The 21,203-nt window shown below is 37.9% G+C and overlaps 1 protein-coding gene across 2 annotated transcripts in view; it reads left to right on the top strand.

Annotated features, from left to right (window-relative positions):
• The window catches only part of LOC100698036 (CUB and sushi domain-containing protein 1), a 414,635-nt gene that overhangs the window by 215,178 nt on the left and 178,254 nt on the right, over positions 1 to 21,203 (top strand). For both annotated transcript variants that reach the window (XM_019359325.2, XM_019359321.2), the window contains exons 4-7: positions 962 to 1,156; positions 2,042 to 2,249; positions 12,976 to 13,088; positions 14,026 to 14,103. In XM_019359325.2, coding sequence (XP_019214870.1) covers positions 962 to 1,156; positions 2,042 to 2,249; positions 12,976 to 13,088; positions 14,026 to 14,103 — 594 coding nt within the window. The remainder of the gene's footprint in view (positions 1 to 961; positions 1,157 to 2,041; positions 2,250 to 12,975; positions 13,089 to 14,025; positions 14,104 to 21,203) is intronic.

Below are 21,203 nucleotides of genomic sequence, written 5' to 3'. Positions count from 1 at the left end.
TTCTCTCTTTTTCTCCTCTTCTTGCTCCCTTTGTCTTCCTCTCACCCCCATCCCTTCCCCTTTCTCAGTGTCCTAGTTCACAGGGTCTCATGGTGAAGCTTTGTCTAATTACCATGCTAGCATTTAACTGGAACAGCGTACACAAACACACAGATTGACTTACTCAATACCCCTTACACATAAACACACTGCACAGTGCATGCCCATAGACAGATACACATAAAAGCCATTTGGATGCACATTACGAACAGACATTACACACCCAGCAAGTTAACATGCTCCAGTTATACAAGTACACATAACACACAGCATACACCAGGGTTAGATACAGTGGAATTTGTCCAGGTTGAACTACAGCCACTGTGTTGCTGCCCCTTCTGTGAAGCTAAGGCGTGTTGGCTACAGTCATAGTTGATTTTGGCCTAGTTATACCATGAGCTGCCTGTAGCTTCTCCCACTGTAGAGCTGTGTCATCTAAGAACGCGCAGCAACAGATGCACATTGGAGGCAAAATGCTTGCCAGACATCTCAATACCACGCAGTCACTTTAGCATATTTTTAGGTTTCCTGGAAAACCAAACATACATACAGTATGTGGCATTTTGTGTGGGTAATTAGGTTGACTGTAAAATATAGTATATTTAATAATTAACTGATTAAGACAAATAAAAGCAAAATGCTGAACTCAAAGCATTTTTCTTGTTTTGTACTGGATAGTTTTACCGCTTCAAAGAAAACACAAATTGCTCAGTAACCCTGACTGACTAATAGATCTATGGTTAAGCTGTTTTATGTGGTAACAAGCCAAAAAGTTTGTAGTTCACTCAAATATTAAAAAATACAGCCAGAACTTCTTGGCTCTTTTTTGGTTGGTTATTTTTCACTATAACAAATAGTTCAATTAATGGATATTTTAGAGGTAATAAACGATTTTCTCTGTCTGCTCTTCTCTTTGTTTCAGTGCTGCCGAGTCATACATGTGGCACCCCTGGTCTCATTCCAAATGGAGTCATTCATGGCTCGCGGTACAACATGGGGGATAAAATCCGATACAGCTGTGAGTCAGGGTTTGTATTGGAAGGACACAGTATCCTCACATGCATCGTATCGCCTGGAAGTGGAGCACAATGGGACTTCCCATCGCCTTTTTGCAGAGGCAAGACATTTTTTCTTTCTTTCTTTCCATTTTCAATTCATTGATATTGCTTCTAGAAATTTTTTAGTAATGCAGTTCAAAGGACTTGCAGTAAATACAGTTTAGAAGATGGAAACCATTCTTTTTACTTAAATGAAACTGACAAGATACCTTTCACATAATCATGACCCAAAGCTAAGTTCAAAAGTAAGCTGTATGTACGTTCCATTGTCTCCACTGGAGTCTTTCAGTTCTTTCATTTGAACTGAACTAAGCTCTGATTGAGGGAAAAGAAAAACTGTTCACCAATAATAGCCATGAAAGTAAAAGATCAGAAAAAAAAAAAAATCACATTGCTAAGATCATGAGAACTGAAGAAACTTGACATAAGGGTCATTAGCCAGAAGATGAGAGCCCCTGTGTATTGATTGCTTCCAAAGCACAGAATAGTCTGCCTCAAATTACATCACAAACTACTGTATCAACCAGATGGTGCCCAACATCCTTAAGTAAAGCCCCTTTAATGGTTCATTAGTCTACAGACAAGAACAGATCTGTTCATATTTCTTCCATTAGAGTGAGTAGATGGTTGAATAGCTCTGTTGAGGGTTTGCTAAATGAGTAGTTGTGAATGAAAATTAACAGATGATCTAAATCATAGTGATGATGTGATAATGACAATACTGTAATTATTTCAGCTCATAGTGTGTGCATTGTGTTTATTTGTCTGCTAATGTTAGAGAGGCATGTGTCAAAAAGTGTGGTTTTTAATGTGTGAAAACTTTATTGACACAAAAAACATGAAATAAATGATATAAGCCAACCCAAGAAGGCCAAGAAGTTAAGTTACAAAATCAGTATATGAAATAATAAAAATAGCTTTCCCTTTCCTCTGTTTCTAACCAGCCGAGGGAGCGTGTGGCGGTACGTTACGAGGCACTGCAGGTTCAATAACCAGCCCTGGATACCCAGCAGAGTACGACAACAACCTGGACTGTACGTGGTCAATCCTTGCTGAGCCCGGGGACACCATAGCTCTCGTCTTCAATGACTTCTTATTAGAGGACAAATATGACTTCCTGGAAATCAGTGGGACAGAAGCACCAAGCATATGGTAAGACACATCTCACACACAGATTGCAATGCTGAGCCAGATAACACAGGGGTCTTTGTACAAATCAGCATGACTGAGGCACCATGTGTTGAGCGGTAAATATATAATGAAAACAGAGGCACACACAATCACCACTGACACTTGAAGCTTTAGTGGTATAGTCATCTTTTGTGTTTTTTTTTTTATTTTGAGCAGAACGAGTGCAGCATAGATGTAAACAAAGTGGACATTGTTGTTCTATAAATTAGGCGGATGCTTCATTCCAAGAATTAGCAACCCAGATACTTTATTGTTCAGTTATCTGACTTGCTTACATTAAAGAGAACAGTTGTTGTTTTCACTCCAATTTTCCCTAACAAGAGTACTTTCAAGAATGGCTTTTAATTTTAAAAGGGGACTAATGATGTTGTTGGGGAGGACAGATACAACCGCTGATTGATTACCTACACAGGAATCCTGTTGATTTTCCTGATTTATTCAAATCCCATAGGCAAGGTGATAAATAGTTGTGTTTTTGCTCCCATTTTTTTTTTTGTGTAGTTGAGTTTGAAAATTTGCACTCTGCTGTGCCACAAAACGCTCTGCTTTTTAAATTTAGAGCACTGTTGGAAGTCATGTTGGTTTGTTCGAAATATCACACGCATCCAGTGGAGGCTTCAATATGTTTGTGCAAAGGTGGAAGAAGCTTAATGGTTAGGGATGGGGGACTTGTTTCCAGGTTGTAAGTGCTGGGAAATCAAGAGAGGGGAAAATATGAAGCTGTTTGGCCTCTGTCAGTAATAACAACAGACGGGCCTGGAAGCAAAGCCTAATTAGACATTAGTAAACTCTAAATTTTTAGACATGATTGAAACATAACATACATATTCTCGTCTCTGTTAGCGTAGATTATCCCAGGTTGCTTTCTTCTTAAGAAAGAGCAATTACTTTGAATTGAAAGGGATTTGACATCTGTGATACGTTTTTGGTGTTACATAAACACCATAAACCAAAAACCAAAATCCTATAATGCTTTGTTAGCAGCATTAGCATCAATAGTGGGTATTTTTGTATGCAAGTTCTTCCGATAGTGTTGTTTAGACACAACAATACAACTTCAGAATATTAATCATTAGAAATATTTTGCAAATAATAAAACCAATTCCAAGAGATTGTTTTTAGAGGATTCTTTTTTTCTCATGTTCTCCTAACTGTAACTGATGTCTTCCATGTGTAGAAAATGCTTTGTGATTGTGCTACTGCTTGCAAAGTAATTGAATGAATAGGTCGACAGATAAATAAGAGGAGTGAAAGAGGCAGAGACAATAGCACTGGATGAAAACAAAAGGAATGGAGAATAATTGTGCATTTAGTGCCGTCACCAGTCGAGCAGTGCGCATCAACCATGGCATTCTCATGATACCATTTGTATGTGTGCGTGTGCATACGTGTGTGTTTTTGTCAGGTCTTAAGTGGCTCTCTGACAGGGTGAGCTGTTGATTGTTTCTCTAGGCTCTGACAGATTACACACAGTCAAGTGCACACACGCATACACACAGCTTGGCTCTGACAGTATAACATTCAAGGACCACTGTCAGCCCACCCTCTGCAATGCAGGGGCAAGATAAGGAAGAGTAGTAGAGAGTGCACCCAACATTTTGTTACATGGAAAATGGAGACTGCAAGAACTAAGCACTTTTGTCTTGACTGCTCTGATTAGGGTTTAACATCTCTGTCATACGTACTTAAAAGAAAAACTCCTGCAGCAAAGATTGAGGTAACTTGGTGATTTATCTAATGAGCCACCGCAACAGGCTGTGAAAATACGCACCATCTCAAAAAAATGTTTTCAGCTATATAGCAAAACACAGAAACCTAGATGTGTACAACAAAGTTCCCAAATTGGGAATAAACCAAGAGATGTTACAGTTATACCACCCACATGATTAAAAAAAAATGGAAAGGGTTTTGCCATGCACAACCTAATACAATCCTAAGTACTTTTCTCCAGAGGTGGGATTAAGTGATGACTGACATTTTCACTGAGGCATGAAAACAGGTCATTGTGAAAATGACTGACACCTGACAGGACTACTCTGATGGATTCTTCCTGTTTACAGAGAGCATTTTCTGATTGGCTGTCCCAAAAGCAATTTCCTGTTTCATGTTCCTGTCTGCTAGCTGGCAAGTTGAATGTCAGGTTGACTAGCTGTCACACATACACATACCCACAAAAACACTGACACACACACACACACACACACACACAGAATTGATCATATTAGGCAATTCCACACCTCGTATTCTTTTCAGAGACAAAACTTTATTGCTGCAGACAAGTGAATGTGTTTAAACTGTTTGTACACCTCAACTATGATGGTATTTGAAACTTAGTCTAATTTGTAAGATTATGTGATGGATAATCCAATAGCTGGTCCCAATTTTCAGTCCGCTGTGCTTTACTGGGTTGAAAACTACCTGTTGAGTAAGGTCAAACTGGCAAAAAAAGATTGATTGACAGAAACAGGGTCAGGACACAAGGAGGCAAAAACATCCAGTTATTTGTTTTGTTGGTTGCTGTGTGCTAATGGCATCACAGCTCCGAAAGGGCTTTGGACTTTAACATTTGATAGTAGGTTATACAAATAAACTGACCCGACTTTCTTCCTCTACTTTATTAGTCATGCAATTTTTGCCAGCTACATATTAATGGTTTGTGGGGAGGGGTTGGTGTTCTAAATTTAAGATGTTATGTATTCAAATGTGATGGAGGGGGTGTGTATCTGCATGCATCTGGTCTTTCAAGTCGCATTTAGTCCTACAGTATGTCTGTAAAGTTCTCAGTCATCCAGGTCATCATAGTCTAAGGAGCTTAAAGAAGCCATCCTGTCTTCCTTCTCTCTCCCCGACCGGTTGCAGCAGAGGGCCGCCCCTCCCTGAGCCTGGTTCTGCCGGAGGTTTCTTCCTGTTAAAAGGGAGTTTTTCCTTCCCACTGTCGCCATAGTGCTTGCTCATAGGGGGTCATATGATTGTTGGGGTTTTTTTCTCTGAATGTACTATTGTAGGTCTACCTTACAATATAAAGCGCCTTGAGGCAACTGTTGTTGTGATTTGGCACTATATAAATAAAATTGAATTGAATTGAAAATTGAATTGAATGTCCACTGTGAACGACCATCTTTGAACAGAGGCGGTGGCTTACGACACCAGCTGTCTGCCAGCTATAATTCAGTTTTGAGATCCCTTCTCAGACGCCTTAACGCCCACTCACATCCTGGGCCTTTTGACCCTAGGAAATCACATGATAGGGTGGGGCTAAGTTTGGGGCTAGGTTGGCTGATTCTGACCTACACCCATTTTCACACATAGGCCTGTGTGATTAGGTAGAGGATCATTAGGGGGTCCATGTCCCTCTTGGGGGGACACTCCCATAGGGCTTAAATCTGGGACTCTCCACCATTTGACCTAAGAAATGAAGAAGCTTCTCGGATAACAGGTGAAACGTCTTCAACAACTTAAAGAAGTCCAGACGCTTTTCTTTCCAAGCACTTTAGACTACTCCTACAGTAGCTGTAAGTAAGGTGTAACTCCTAATGGACTGGCATCAAGTGCAGATGCATATTAGTTAAATGTGAAACATTCAGAGAGCTCCATGCTGATAATAATCTGTATAAACCTCTCATTTTTTAAAATTAATATTCAGACAGTACAAAAATAATAGTACAGTACAAAAAAATTAAAACATATAATGGCAGAAAGTGGTTTATCATGTTTATTATTCGAATAACCTACCAGCTCTGTTACCCTTTGACTTTCCTATCCATCCTTGACTACAGATGGAGAAATGTCAGTGATTTTATTTATATTATTTTGACTAGAAATCCCTTTGATCAATTCAGAAGCGCCAAACCTAATACGCCTCTGGTTTGGTGAAACAGGAGCATGAAAAATGACTTCAGCCTCTTACAAGCGTAAGCCCAAAAATGTGAGTGCTCTGAAATTGCAAACTTATTCATGATCTTGAAGGTTTAATGACCTTTGTGGGGAAAAGGCAATTTCTGGGAGTCAGGTCCTGAAATTAGGCAGTGTAAGGACATATTATAGAAATGTAACAAAAAAATAGTTGCCTAAAGACATCATATAAAAGGTACTGATTCATGTAGCAAATGGTTTCAGTTCATTGAGAATTGATTACTTCAGGCCCATCTGTGGGAGGTACTGCACTTTACTGGAGAATTAAGTTGAAGTTTTATTTTATAACTGAAGCACGTTTTAATTCTAATGCTGTCATAACTTGAACTATATAGACCAGAGAAAGAAAAAAATATGAGCTAACCATACTGTAAAAGCAAGATTACCCAATCAGCAGTGTTGTCGGCAGTAGATTTCCTCAGTTTCCTCTACTACACGCTGATATACCTATGGATGTACTTTTCAAGACAGTGAAAGGGATGTCATAAATCTTCATACATTTTCTTTTTCTCCGATAATCTGTGAGAGGAGATCTCAGAGGAACTTTGGGAGGGCGCACTGGACACAGTGCACAAATCACCTGTCTGTGTAAAACATGACCTGATCCAGTTTAAAGTTTTATATCATATCCACCAGCTAAAAGTTAGTCTCTAGTCAATATAGAAGTAAAAATAGATGCAAAGAAGTGTTGTGAAGTCCCTGTACACATATTCCAGCCTTGCTGTCGTCTACAGTCCTATTGGAGGGAATCTTTACAGTATTGTTTAAGAATACTGGAACACTGGACATGGAGTTACAGCGGCCTTTGGATAGGTAGTCCAGGCATGAGGTGTCCATGCACCTGGTGATACTTAAATATTCATGATGTATTTAAAATCATATAAATTTCTGTTGTTTTCCATACTTGGTTTTGTATTGTTACTCTTCTTTTACCAGCCACTGGTTACGTAAATACTCAGCTTAATGTTTTTTATGAAATATAGACTGTTATCTGTGACAGTGTAACTACTGTTACCTTCAGATCTGAATGTATTTTTTCTCTCTCTGATTATATAAAATGAGCTTTGTTGATCATTTTAATGAAAGTTTACTGCAGGTCTTCTGCAGCTCTTAACCCCTCTTCTCATTTCCACACCATTACCTCTACCTTTCACTCTTTTCATCCTCCTTTATTTTTCATGCTTGCCTTTATTTTTTTCTTTCCATTCTCTGCACCTTTAGCACTCTGTCTGGCTATTCTTTCATTTCCCTCTTCCCCTGTGCTCCTTTGGCCCACCTCTCATCCTCTGCCTCTGTCTTTCGATGCTAGGAGAAACGATGTTGATGATGTATCTTTTTCTGTAACTTAATGAATCCTTATTTATAAGTGTTTACAATAAGTTCAAGTGTCATGTTTTCAAGAACAGTTAATTATATTTTGTTCTTTCTTGGTCACTACATTAATGACACTGATTTTCATCAGTGTTGAAAACTCAAGAATTTGCATGGTGATGATCCACTACATGAGGATTTTGATAAAGTAGTGTTTAATAATTTTCTTTTAGTATACTGATTACTTACTTAATGGATGTACTTTCATAGCACCTCTGATGAGAAAAAAGCAAAAAACAGAGTTATAGCTGTGAGTGCAAACTTCAAGTCGGTAAAATGCTCATTCGTTTTTCTACGACTGAGACAGTCCCCAAGTTGCTCTTCATACATGTGACATTAAACATTAGGTTCTTTTGTAGCAGCTTGACCTCGGTGGTCTATCATAGTAATGCTTTGGTGTGCGAGTCCTTGATCATTTGAACTCACCCTCTGGCCTCTATACTTATCTGGAAGTTCAAAGAGCACCACAACCAGCCTGCAGCATCTTTGGATGAACCTTGTCCATCCTCAGAGCCTTTTCATGACACATTCAATGACTGCCAAAGAAAGAGGCTGGATATTTTTTTCTCCAAATGTTGTCTTTCTTCCTATTTGTTCTGCTCTCATGTCCCTCTGTTACATCTCATTTCTCCTCCGTTTAGATCTCCTGCTTTCTGATCCTTTCCCGCTGCTTCTCCCTCGTTCCCCTTCGTGTAACTGCCGGTCCTCCTCTTACTCTCTTTTTCTCCACTTTGTGACACCTCACTTGTCCTGTTATTACATTTACATTTTAAATTATGTTTACTGTCTGTGGGACTGCCGGTGTGTGTCTGTGTGTGTATCGGTGTAAAAAGGGTGAGTGTGACATTAAAAGTAGCACTGTAGCCAGGTTTTGCACTACGCAGTGGGAATAAACAGCTATCTGTTGTGGATAATGTGCTTTACACTTGTGACCTGTATCCAATAATTTATTTTTACTGTGGCTTTTTGCCATTTTACAGATGCACACATCCACAGGGATTTGCAGTAAGTGCAACAATGCAGTAAGGTTAAAAATATGTATTTGCAGCGATTCAAGCAGCCAGTCAGAAGAGTAGGTGCCAAAACATTGGTGCCCCAGTAGTGTAAAGTTGTCTGTGTTTATCTTCGTATCACAAAAAAGCTAGTTGCCCTAACAACAGAAAAGTGCTAGAATATTCCCACAAATAGCTCACTGCTGGTCTTGGTTTACTTGTCCGTCTCCTCTCTGCTGCATGACTTGGCCTCACGTCTTCTGTTCCCTTCTCCCCCCCTGGTCTGTCAAACATCTTCTTTTCTCTTTTCCTCTCTCCAGTGTTTTCATCTTTCATATTTCTTGAATTTTGTAAACATTCCTCTCTCTCTCTTCCCTCACATGTTCATCTTTGTTTTATCCTCACAGCTTAATTCTTTATGTGATTCTATTTTTTATTTATTTTTGTTCTTTCCATCCCTCCTCTCATTTTCCCTTCCAGCGTCACTTTCTTTCTCATTTATCTCCATTCTTTGCAATCTCGTATTAGTATTGCCCAACCTCATTTAGGCTTGACTCTTTCTCTCTCCCTTTATCACTTTGACCTCTCAGAGCGACTAGTCTAATCCTTCTCTTCCTGTTCATTTAAGTGACTTTCTCGCTCTCACCTCCTCTTCAGTGTTTTTCCTCACGATTATTTCTTCTTTGCTCGTGTCTTTCTTTTAAGCTCTCTTTCACTTGCGTTTATTCTTCTGTGAAAAAAAAACCTGCTCCTGTTCAACCTATCCTTCACGTCTCTCCTCTCTTCTTCTCCTGTTTCCTTTTTTTGTCAAGCATGCTTGTTTTTGAAAGTTTAAGGGAACCTCTCTTTTCATTTGCTTCTCCTCCTTTTCTACCTTTCTTTTTAGTTCACTCTCATCTCCCCCATCCCTTGTTCTGTCTCCTCTCTGACCCCTTGTCTCACTCTCACTCCAGTGTCAGGCAGGACGCCAGTACGCATGAATAATGGAAGAGAGGCAGCATATCATGCACTTTTTTTCTTTCTCTTCTTAACATTTCCCCCACCTCTCTTTATTTTCGAGACATATAAGAATTTACTACACTGTATTAAATTAAACTCTGTATATAAACAAGTTTGTAATCGTTTAACCCATATAATATCTGGATTCACTGTTAGCATTCCAATTCCTGGCCCAATACTCGAATGAATATTTAATCATTTGGAAAAATTACTTCTCATAGTCAGGATAGAGAATGAAGTGCATGAGAACCTTTTAATTACAACTTTTAGGTCTTTAAGGCTTATTCAGCATACTTACTTTTCTAAAATGTCAACACACACATAAATACACTTCAACTGGTTATTAATGGACTAACGCATTGGGCCACACCTCTTAATCTTTGAATTCAGGTCTTCTCAGGTCCATTGCCATAGGTGTATAATATAATGCACCTAGCCATGGAAAAAATGGTCCTTCTAAAGAGCTCACTTGTGGCAGACCACATATGGCGTCGCTGGGCATGGGACAGGAAAGTCATCTCAGTGCTGCTGATTCAGTAACTGCTTTCCAGAGTTCCACACTTCCTCTGGTATTAACATCTGCAAAAAAAACTGTGTACTGGGAGCAATGGTTTTCACGGCCAAACAGCTCCTGTAGTATGTAGCTGGTCTGGTGCTTTTGTCTATATCGTGCATCTAACCCAATCATGAGAATCAGAAAGAAAGGTCATTTAAATGACTTCAAACATTGTATGGTTCTTGGTTCCAGTTGGGCTGGCATGAGCATTTCAGAAACTGCTGATCTGCTGGGATTTTCCCACACAACCATTTGTAGGGGTAACAGATAATAGTCTGAAAAGGAGAAAATATCCGGTGAGTGGCAATTCTCCGGGTGAAAATGCTTGTTGATGCCAGAGGTCAGAGGAGAATGGCCAGACTGCTTCGAGTTTATAGGGCGGCAACAGTAACTCACGGTAAAGTGCAATCACCTGAAAATGCAGGTACCTTACTTGAGTATGTATTACTTTACTTTAAGTATATATTTATTTGAGTGTTGAATATTTTAGCTGTGCTTTGTTACTTTCCACCTTTGCTTCTTATGCAGCGCTGCATTAGTAACAAAATACCATAAATTAATATAGCACTCTATCACTTAGCTATAAAAACTGGATAAAATGTAAATGTTGCTGCTTGTTTCTTTCCTCTGTTTAAGATAGTTAGGAATACACATATATATAGAGAGAGATATTGATATTATACATTAATAGAGTGATATAATGTACTCATATATAATGTATTAGTAATATATATGAGCACATTCATAATGTAGCATTGCTTACTTTCTCTTTAGTGAACTTTGTATGAAAAAAATGTTCGTCTCTGGTAAGTTTTTGTTTGAATCTGACTTTGGTCAAAGAGAAAACAGCACAGTCTGGCACTGTATCCTTATGTAACTATAAGGTGTTTCATCATATAGACCTTTCCTTTTTTTACATCAGACAGGTTGTCTGAGAACATGTTCTGCCAGGCTGGGCTGAGATAAAATTGCACATTCTCTTGAAATCATTGTAAAGGTTCGCTGAAGTTTTGAAACACAAAATAAATACTGCAATAACAAGCCTATATATCCTTTGTTGATGTTTGTCGGGAGCCCCATCCTTTTTAGTCTAGTTTTCATATCATGCACTATATTTTTTTGTGTTAATGTGCCACACGACAAGACATTTATATTTAAATGCTCTCACTGATAAAGACTGCTAGTTGACTCTCTGAGAGATGACACATCACACTACAGTACTGGAGCTTTTCACTGTGTATACTATAGTGTTATATCACCTCGGGGTAGATACATTGGCAGTTTTTTTTTGTTTTATCCTCTTACAGATTTTTTTTTCTCAGATTTTTTTTAGTTGATAACTCAGCTTTATTGACAGTATCAAATCTAATCAAAGAATCAAATCAACGAGGTTCTCTAAGAAGCTCTCTAATTACATTTTTTTATATTTTTTATATTTTACTCCCTTGTTTTCTTCATCAGTATTTGTAACTCACTCTCTCTAGTCTACTCAGTGTAACTGCGGCATTATTAAAGGGCAGTTAGTGTGGCGCTTGTTGCTCTAGAGAGGTTGGTAGAACACGAGCTTCCAGGCATCATTTCCTACATCATTTCCTCTCTTCTCTCTGTGCATCATTTTTTCCGTACATTTTGTTTTATTTCTTTTAACGCCGTGTTGGTAGCCGTTGGTAAAGAAAAGTAACAGAAACTAAATCTGATGTAAGACTTACCATAGGGTACCGACTTATCCTCTTAGTAGGGATGGTTAAAAAAATTTGTGAAGTTATTTCTTTTTTCTTCTGCTTTACTATCAACGTTCCCCTCTTTTACTTAACTTTTCCCTGTAGGGTTTGGTGTTTACTGTGATTATGTGTGAAACACAGTTTCTGTTGGATCCCTAGCCCATCTCTTATGAAATCAGGAATATACACTTTTTTTTCCCAAAGTCACGAAGCATTATATCCTAATTCAGTCAACTTTACAAAATACATGAGTCTTGTTTTTAAGTTAACAAAGCTGCTTTTTCTTATTTTTTTGCTGATGAATTTTTATAACAAATTTTACTGCTTTTTTTTTTGTAAACGTATTTTTTTCAGCATGGACTTCCCTCAATAGAAACCACTTAGACACTCAAGTAGGACTGTGACCAGTATAAGTGCACACATTATGCTTTTGGTGAGGGTTGATCATAATGGGAATGGATAATATCATTCACTTCCCACATCTGCATTTCCAAACCAGTGGAACAAATTGCCTTTTTGCAAAAACCTCTTTAAATTATAGCCAGCCTTTGTACCATGGAGGACAAATCAAAGGGACTCAAAAATTATACCTTGAACTCACTAGAAACTTCTCTCTACACTGGCACATTTTCATATTTTCACATGAAACATAGATCCAGTAGTTTTTCTGCACCTCTGTGCTCTGCTTTGCATATCTTACATATTTACAGTTGTTTGTGAATAGGCATTTTGCAACATTTTTCACAGTACCTGATCATGCTGGTAATTTGTAATTAGAGAACAGCACTTTCTTCCAACAACTACACTGTGCATTTTTTTTCTTGCTCTTGCTATAACAGACTGTTGTGATAAACATAATTTATCTCTGAAGCAGGGTGTAAACCTCTATCTAATATTCAGCATGTTGCTGTACTTGCCACTAGAGAAAAGTAGAAATGTATATCACATCGACAAAATAGTGCAAAATTCACTGTAGATGTTCTGCTGTATTGTCCGTAGCGTTGTACGACACAATAAGGAGCACAGCGCTGTGAATATTACAATATCATTAGGTCTTAGGTTTGGTATCTGTCTGCATCAATCATGTTCAGTTTATGGTTTTTTTCTTAATAAAGTTCTTGTTTGCTTACTTCCAGGCTGACTGGTACAACTCTGCCTTCGCCAGTGATTTCAAATAAGAACTGGGTTCGGATACATTTCACCTCAGACAGCAATCACAGAAGAAAAGGATTCAGCGCTCAGTATCAAGGTATTACTCTTTCAGACATACCTTTTATGTATCTGTACTTTTTACCACTGTGTTATACTTATAATTGCTTGTATGTAGTGTGTGTATGCATCACTGTGTGTTGCTGTTTCGGACACATTTACAAATGATTCCACACATTAGTTACAAGACACATTTGGAAAGGAAATGAAAGATGATTTTCTTCTTTGATATATTATTATTATTATTATTATTATTATTATTAATATGTAAAGACTTTAAATCAACTCATTGGACTAGATGGGCTTTTCCTGCCTGACTGATCAGTTATGTCACTTAATGAGTACATTAAGGTGAATTTCGGTTTCCATATGGTGGATCACATTTAATTGGCTGCTCCCAACACAAAACACAGTGATCCAAGACTGGTCTGTCTTCCTGCATATCTTGCTTCCTGACTTGTCTTCATCTGTTTTGTCGCTGTCTCTGTCTTCCTCAGCTATTTTTCTTTTCTCTTGCCATTGGTGCTTCTACTTTTTCCTGTGCCTGTGTGCGTCTGCGTGAACGAGAGGGATCGGGAGAGAGAGAGATGTGCTTTTTATGCCATCTCTGTTTCTCAGTGGAATGCAGTTTAGTTGTAGCACAGATTTTCCTGTTATTCTCGGCAGTGCTGCCACTTAGGATAAAATAGATTGAATAAATTTTAATGCTGCTCATCTCGTTTGCTGCCCCCCCTTTTCCCCTTTGTCCTCACTTTTCTGTTTCCTTCAGTCTCTTTTGCTGTTTCCTGTTCTAATTATAAATGAGTTGTGGATTTGTAAGTGCATGGGGGTGAGAAGCATTTCTTGGATTGCACGCATAGGTGCACCAAATGGCAACCCCCTAAAATAATTAGTGCTTTGCAAAAAAGACAAACAATTAAATTTTTAAAAAATGTGATGTATAATTAAATGAATAACTGCTAATTTCCTTCCCACAGTGAAGAAAGCAATCGAGCTGAAGTCTAGAGGGGTGAAAATGATGCCCAGCAAAGACTCCAGTCACAAAAACGCTGTCTGTAAGTACCCTACAATCTGCCGTGGTTTTGTGTGCAGATGCAGATGCTGTGACCACGTTGTTTAGATGGCATTGCATTCCACATTTGGTCAAACATATTTAAACACACACACACACACACACACACACACACACACACACACACACACACACACACACACCCACACAGAAATATTGTATATATGCAAGGACACTGGGGATGCATCCATCTTTGATGTGGCAGGAGAAGTGATTTCATCTATTTTTCAATGAGGTCGACCTACTAGGAGACAGGAATTAGTATCCCACTCTCCTTTTCTTTCTGTTTTTTGTAGCAAGTTACTTAATCTTTTCTTAGTACTTTTTTGAGTACTAGTATCAGAATATTAAAAGCAAAAATCAAAACAGTTTTAATGATAACTAAATCAAAAACAGTGGATTGATTTAATTTGACTATACAGTATTATAGTTTCCATTAGTTCCCATCCATTAGATATTTATTAGTGATACATTAATGCAAAAGTAGCATTGTCTAAGTCTGACAGGTTTAGTCTGGTAGTTCCTAAACTAGAGATCAGACCCTCCAGAGTGCCAGTGATTAGAATAGAATAGAATAGAATAGAATAGAATAGAATAGCTCTTTATTGTCATTGTACATGTACAACAAAGTTGTGGGTGCACCAATCCAACTGTGCCAGAATGACATATATAAAGTGTAAACAGCAGGAAATAACAAACAGGAGAAATATATACAAAACAAGGGGAATATATGCAAAAATAAGAGAAAGTTACACAACAGAGAACAATTAAGTCTGCGGTATTGTAAAAGTAGGAAAAAAACCTCTGCTACAAAAACAGTTTTATAATCATTTGTACTTTTCATGAGTCTTTACTTGATGTGAAAGATTATAACCAAATATGATTTGTTGCTTAGCATCCATATCCTTGTGTTAGATCCCCACACCAGTATCGAGGACGGATATCAAACTCCAAATTCTTTTGTGTTATTTTGTGTGTGCTTTCTGATTATTTATTTATACGTTTTTAGTAAGGTGTCAGGAAGAGCAAACTTCAGTGCAGCGGGGTGATTTACTTTCTGCTGACTGCCACTCTTGCTTCCAGTGGCACTCTTTACCCATTTAACTTTTTTAAACTATATAAATTTCCAGAAGTGGACACAATAAAGCGTTGGTGTTGCTCGGCCAAAACTGGAAGTGTTCCCACTGTGTCTTATTCATTGCCCCTGGAGGTGCAGCCAAGAATCCAGAAAGAGACACTGAAATCATTATTGCACAGACTAGAAACAGCCTGTCTGTTAGATTCTAAGTGAGTAAAGAAAGTGAAGCGTCTCACAGAGAGCAGGAGGGCAAAGACGAAAAATTCTGAAGTGCTTCTTTAATTTCTGTTCGCTGCAGTATTATTTTTTTTGTTTGTATCTGGTTTTTTTTGGCTGCGCCCTTTTTCTTTTGCTAAGCTCCCCACCTGACTATTTTCCCATATTGCAGTGCAAACAGTCTGCACATTATTTGCATATAGTACACTGTATATCATCTGAGTGGGATTTATTTTGGTGAAAGCTACAATGAAAGCCAGACTTTCTACTTGAATATAAATATATCCATATGGCAAGGCTAGCAGCTAGATAAGCCAAGAAAAACATAAAAAACAATAAGATCAGAGCCCAGAATGACTTACTGGTATAAAATGGTTTATTTTAAGTTAAAAAAATAAAATCACTGTTTTTGCTGTTGCCCATGAGATACTGTATTTATCCAGCCTCAGAGTTTTTCTGTTAAACATGACCAATAAAATGCTGGTTTCATTTAAAAGAGTTTAAAAGACAACCAGGCATAGCTTGAAAGAATATTTAAGAACGTATGGTGGAACTGCAAAGTAATACTGTTCTTAAAAGTCCAAAGCAGTGACTGTAGATTTGTGAATGCAGTTTTAAATAACCTTAATTTTTGTTGTTCAGTGCGCCAGTTTGCAGCATCCTGCCAGGAAAAATGTCTAATTTTGAGATGAAATACAACTGGTGTTTTTTTTCTTTGAAATATAAAAGCAGCCAGTTCTCTGACAAAAAAAATAAGCCCAAAGCTTTGTCAGTGAAACTTTCAAGATGATTTATTACTAATATGCCAATGATTTGTTCGAATGCTGGCAAGTAATGTGTCATTTTCTAATGGCTTGTTGTAGAGTTTAAAAGATTTCTCTCTAGAGGCTGTGTTTAACCATTAAGTATTTATTCCGATTCAGCTTTGTGATATCTCAAAACCAAAAGAACTGTCTCTGCTAACTATTAGACATGCAGTGATTAGAATAGATCACTTGTTATTTAGGAAAGCAAGGGGATAATCTGTGGAAGTCTTCTGCTTTTATGTGGACCTAAGGAGAAATAGTTTTCACCTCAGTGGCAGCTAATGGGAAACCAAATAAAGTTAAACACTATATTGACCACAAGGAAGCAAAACAATAAATTTAGCCATAAATAAGACAAATATCTTTACAGTCTCTGATGGCAGACATATTTCTTGGCAGCTTGGAGATGCCCCGTAAACAGCATTCCGATCCTGTGACACAGGCTTTTAATTATCACAGAAGCCCAGCCTCATACCTCATCCATCCCTTAGCATTTAACTTCATAATAGAATCCTCATCAATAATTCTGCCGATTTACACGCTCAGCCAAGCATGCACTGCCGCAATTAACATTAGTGTGGCGTTTTTTGTGTGTACCTATGTGCACGTGTGAAGGGAAATTCTCATGTGCTTTGTGCTTCTCCATGTGTTGCTGCAATTAATATTTAAACTGGTCTGCACTCTGCGTATTTGAGTGTGTGCATGATTATATAAGGAGTTCCTGGGCCACGTCAGTTTATTATAGTCTTCAATGATATGACGCTGGGTAAAGAACGTACCTTTACTCAGATTTACTAAAGTACACACACAAGGTCCGTACCCACACATGACCATAACCAAAGTTGTTTCCATATAAAGAATATCTGAAGTCAGAAAGTAATGGTTGGTACTTGTTATGAGAAGCTGGCAAACATAAACATCTTGTTATGAGGTAAATTTCTTTCCAAATGTAAATCTTTTATAATGCATGGTGACATATAGTGTTATTTTTTGCATGTATTACCCCAAGAAATAGACTCAGTAAAACTCTGCTGGAGAAAAAAAATAAGTTGACCTTTTAAATTGTTTTTGCAGGAGAGAAATTCCCTGTATGTTGTAAAATAACTGTAATCACCAGTGGTTTATATATGCTGAAAGATTCCAAAGTAACTATCCCACTTGTAAAATTGTTATTGCACTTAAGCACATTAGCTTCGTTATCCGTAATCATTATGTGGAGCCAAAGCATAGTGATGATAATTACTGTTAACTGTGTAGTCCAGGGAGCCCTTTAGCCTCTGCAGCTCTGGAAATAAATTAGAAATTTACCTCACCATGGGCCCATGTTCATTGAAAACGTGCTCACATGCTTGTCATGGGGACCAAAGCTGAGTAGATGTGGGTTCACATTGGCTGAGTAAGGTTATCCCAGTGTAGACCATCAGGATGGCAACCAGGGCCATTAAAACATTTAAAAAAAGGAAATCCAAGGTCCACGTTTGGTCCTCAACTAGTCTTTGAACAACACTTCTGTAGACTAAATGACTCCCAGTGGTAATATTATAGCTCAGTGGTGAAGAATCTGCAGTCTTTATGCAATATGTAATCATTACAAAGAACCAGACTGATGGTAATGAGTTTTACCTGTCTAGAGAGTGGAGTGCTTATGAATCATAATCTAAAAGACTGTCTGTAACAGCCTCAAGCTTATATTAAAGCACATTCTAATACACACACAAGTACAGATTTAAATAGGCTCACAGACGGTCGGTTTATGAATAATTTTCATACATGCTATTGATAAAAATCTTACACAATCTAAAGGATGAGATCATTAAAATACACAGCTACAAACTCAGAGTGGTGTGTAAAGCAACCCAAAATAATTTCACTGAGACCAACCCATGGCGGAGTCGCCCTCTCTCAGCAGTAACATTAGCTTACTGCTGAGGATGTGTCATAATTATAGAGAGGCTGAAAGATTGTGATTAAGGAGCGTTACTCCCAAGACAATGACCTACAACTGTAATGAATGATCATTGTGGAAGCGTAATTTATAATCAGTGTTTTCTTTAGGCTTGTCAGGCAATATGGTGCTGGGCCACAGACTACTCGAAAGAAAGAAACACAACCACTTAAAATGTAAATTTGTCAGATAGCGTAACACCACAGCTAAATAGTTTGGGGAAAACGTCACAGGCACGCTTTCAAAAATATTATGTAATTATGGGTTTGTTCACTCTCATACTGTTTGTCTTATATGTGGAAAATTTGATGAACTCGACGTAATAACGTGGGGCCGGAGGGCTATAGACTTTAGCTCTTGGGTTGATTGACCTGTGAACATGAGAAGGTGGAGGAGAAAAAGAGGGCAGATTGGATAAGAGGCAAAAAGAAGAGGGCAGCGCAAGAGAGTATATCAACAATAGACACTTCACACATTTCTCCCGTCATCCTGCAGGCATCTGAAGTGCACCTCAAAAGCTCTTAGCTGAAACACATCAGCTGATCGCACACACACACACACACACACACACCGGCATACACTCTAACACTCTCACTGCTCCTCCTTTTCTCTTTATGGCCTCATTTCTTTTGTATTCTTGTCTTTTACTTGTTAATAACTAAACATTTATGCTTCGTTGCTTTGCATTCTCACTTCGAATGTGTTTATTTGTTTCTTTGGATTGCTCTGTAAGTCTGTGGACTTTCAAAAAAATCCATAAAGTGTTCACCTTCCCTGCATCCCTTTCATGCTTATTTTTAAGACTTTGCAAAACTTTACAGTTTTTAAAAGTGTTGTTAGTAACATTCAAACTCAAAGACTGCCAGTTTGTACACATTATTGTTTTCTACAGTTAAAAAATACACGTAACCCTAAATTTAAGACTCCAGTTTTATTGATTTAAATTTAATGGATTGTTTTGGGGACTTTCCATAAAATTTCATTTGCATGAGTCTGGTCTAGAGTTTATAATGTCCAGAACTAATGGCTCATGATTCACTCTTGTCTTTAAAAAATGGTGTCACCTCCAGTCTGGCTGCTGTGATGTATAGTGGTGATGGCAGTAGCTGCATAATCTCTTTATGCTTGTTGCATACACAATGACTAAAGCTAATGGTTTTGTGCTGACTCTAAAATTAAATAAATAAACAGCAACTGCAATAACAACAGAGCAAATGTTCTGTAACTCCTGGAAGACTCATGTTTGTTCAACCACTTTTGTTCCTCAGTAATCTTCGGGCTGGGAGGTGGGCTCTTGATTATTTTTTTTTTCATTTTCATGGAGAAATTACATTCTCTTTACAACGCACTGTTGCAGCACCTGCTGTCACAGGCTTTTTAGCATTGGCGATGTGACAGTGAAGTTTGTTGCCATATTGGTTCAGTGTTACAAAAAAGCAAAACACATATACAGCCCTAAGTTGAATTAATCAATAGACGAAGTGGTGAAATAGCGATCTCACTATATATTTTGTGTAAAAATACTCATGGCTATACAGATTTTACTATCAATAACCATTGCTTTTAAGTTTAAGCAACAGTTGCATTGAAGTCAGTTTAATAAATCAAGCTGTGCTGGTGTTGTGCTGGAATATCCTTTCTTCAAATAAGTGAGTGATGAGTACAAAACATCAGTAACACCCATCAAACTACAAGATCAATCATTTATATTCAGTTAAATTAAAAAAAAACTCCCTGACAGCATAAATCAAACCTGAACACTGTTATCTTTGTTAATGTATCAATCGATTGGTTTGGAGTGTTTGCTTGTAACTTGTAACCACAGCTGCTAAAAATGAACTAATATTAACTTGTGTCTTATTTTGACTCAAATGGCAGAAAGTAGTGGGTCAGTTACTGAGGTAAAGGAATGCTAAACGTATACAGGCACCAATGAGCAAACAAATTATTTTTCGTTGTTGTTGTTTTTAATTGAATTGAATTTATTTATTGAAAATTCCTAAAAAGTTGACTTTTACACATGAAAGGTTTGCTGAGGAGACTTTGATGATATGTAAATTACACTCTGCGTCATAAGGTTGTGTTTAAATGCTGAATGATCTTTTAAGTGCAAATTGGATTAAGTCAGCGTGAGGATTTTTGACATCGGCCCAGCAGTAATATTTGTCTTTTTTTTTTCCTACAACAATCTCATGTTGTTTGCATGAGCTGGAGTTGTTTCCGCAGTATGAACCTTTTCATTTTTTGCCAATGAAAACCATTTGAACACGAGTGAGAGAGAAAGCAGTGAGCGATCATGAAAGAGAAAGTGTGTTTTAGAGTGTGTCTGTGTGGTGATTTTTTTTGGACGGAACATCAAAACCACAGCAGAGCAATAAGACAGCTTGTTCTGTTTGCATCATATCTCACACAAACAGTCTATACACTCACAACCTCTCATCGCACACAAAACACAATCACACAAATGCAGCAAATCATTCATCCATCTTTTATGCTAGGATGCACAAAACTTTGGCATCCCTTTGTAAACTGCAGCTAATGTGAGAGGGGGGAAAAAAAGCCGAGGGAGCACGCTGAGAATGCAAAAGTGGAAAGGAGGAGTGAGGGGGAGCAGATACAAGCAGAAATCAGGAAGAGAAATAGAAGCAAGTAAGACAGATGCTGGAAAAGATGGGCAGAAAGAAAGGGTGAAGTGTTCAGAGGTCAGATATTTCACTTTCTCTGGGTAATATTTTATAACCCTGCAAGATTATTCTCACATGCTTTTCTTCGCACTACACAGTTTAGAGCTCTCATTTCCCTGCACTTTTACTTATTTCCTATCTCTTTTTTTATTTGTGTTTTGCTCACCGTCATTATTCATCCACAGAGTTCCATTAAGACAGAGCTGGTCTAAACTGGTTTCTTTCATGTTGTCTGGTCTCATTTACATTTACATTATGATTTAGCCATGCCGCAGATGTTCCCACTCTGAGCAAACTCTGAAACCAATTCAATATCGCAAATACAAGCTGGACAAAATTTGTCATGTATCTTGC

The sequence above is a fragment of the Oreochromis niloticus genome, linkage group LG1 (genome assembly GCF_001858045.2).
Source record: "Oreochromis niloticus isolate F11D_XX linkage group LG1, O_niloticus_UMD_NMBU, whole genome shotgun sequence".
Lineage (NCBI taxonomy): Eukaryota > Metazoa > Chordata > Actinopteri > Cichliformes > Cichlidae > Oreochromis > Oreochromis niloticus.
The sequence above is the reverse complement of the archived record's forward strand: the minus strand, read 5'-3'. Positions and strand labels throughout refer to the sequence as shown.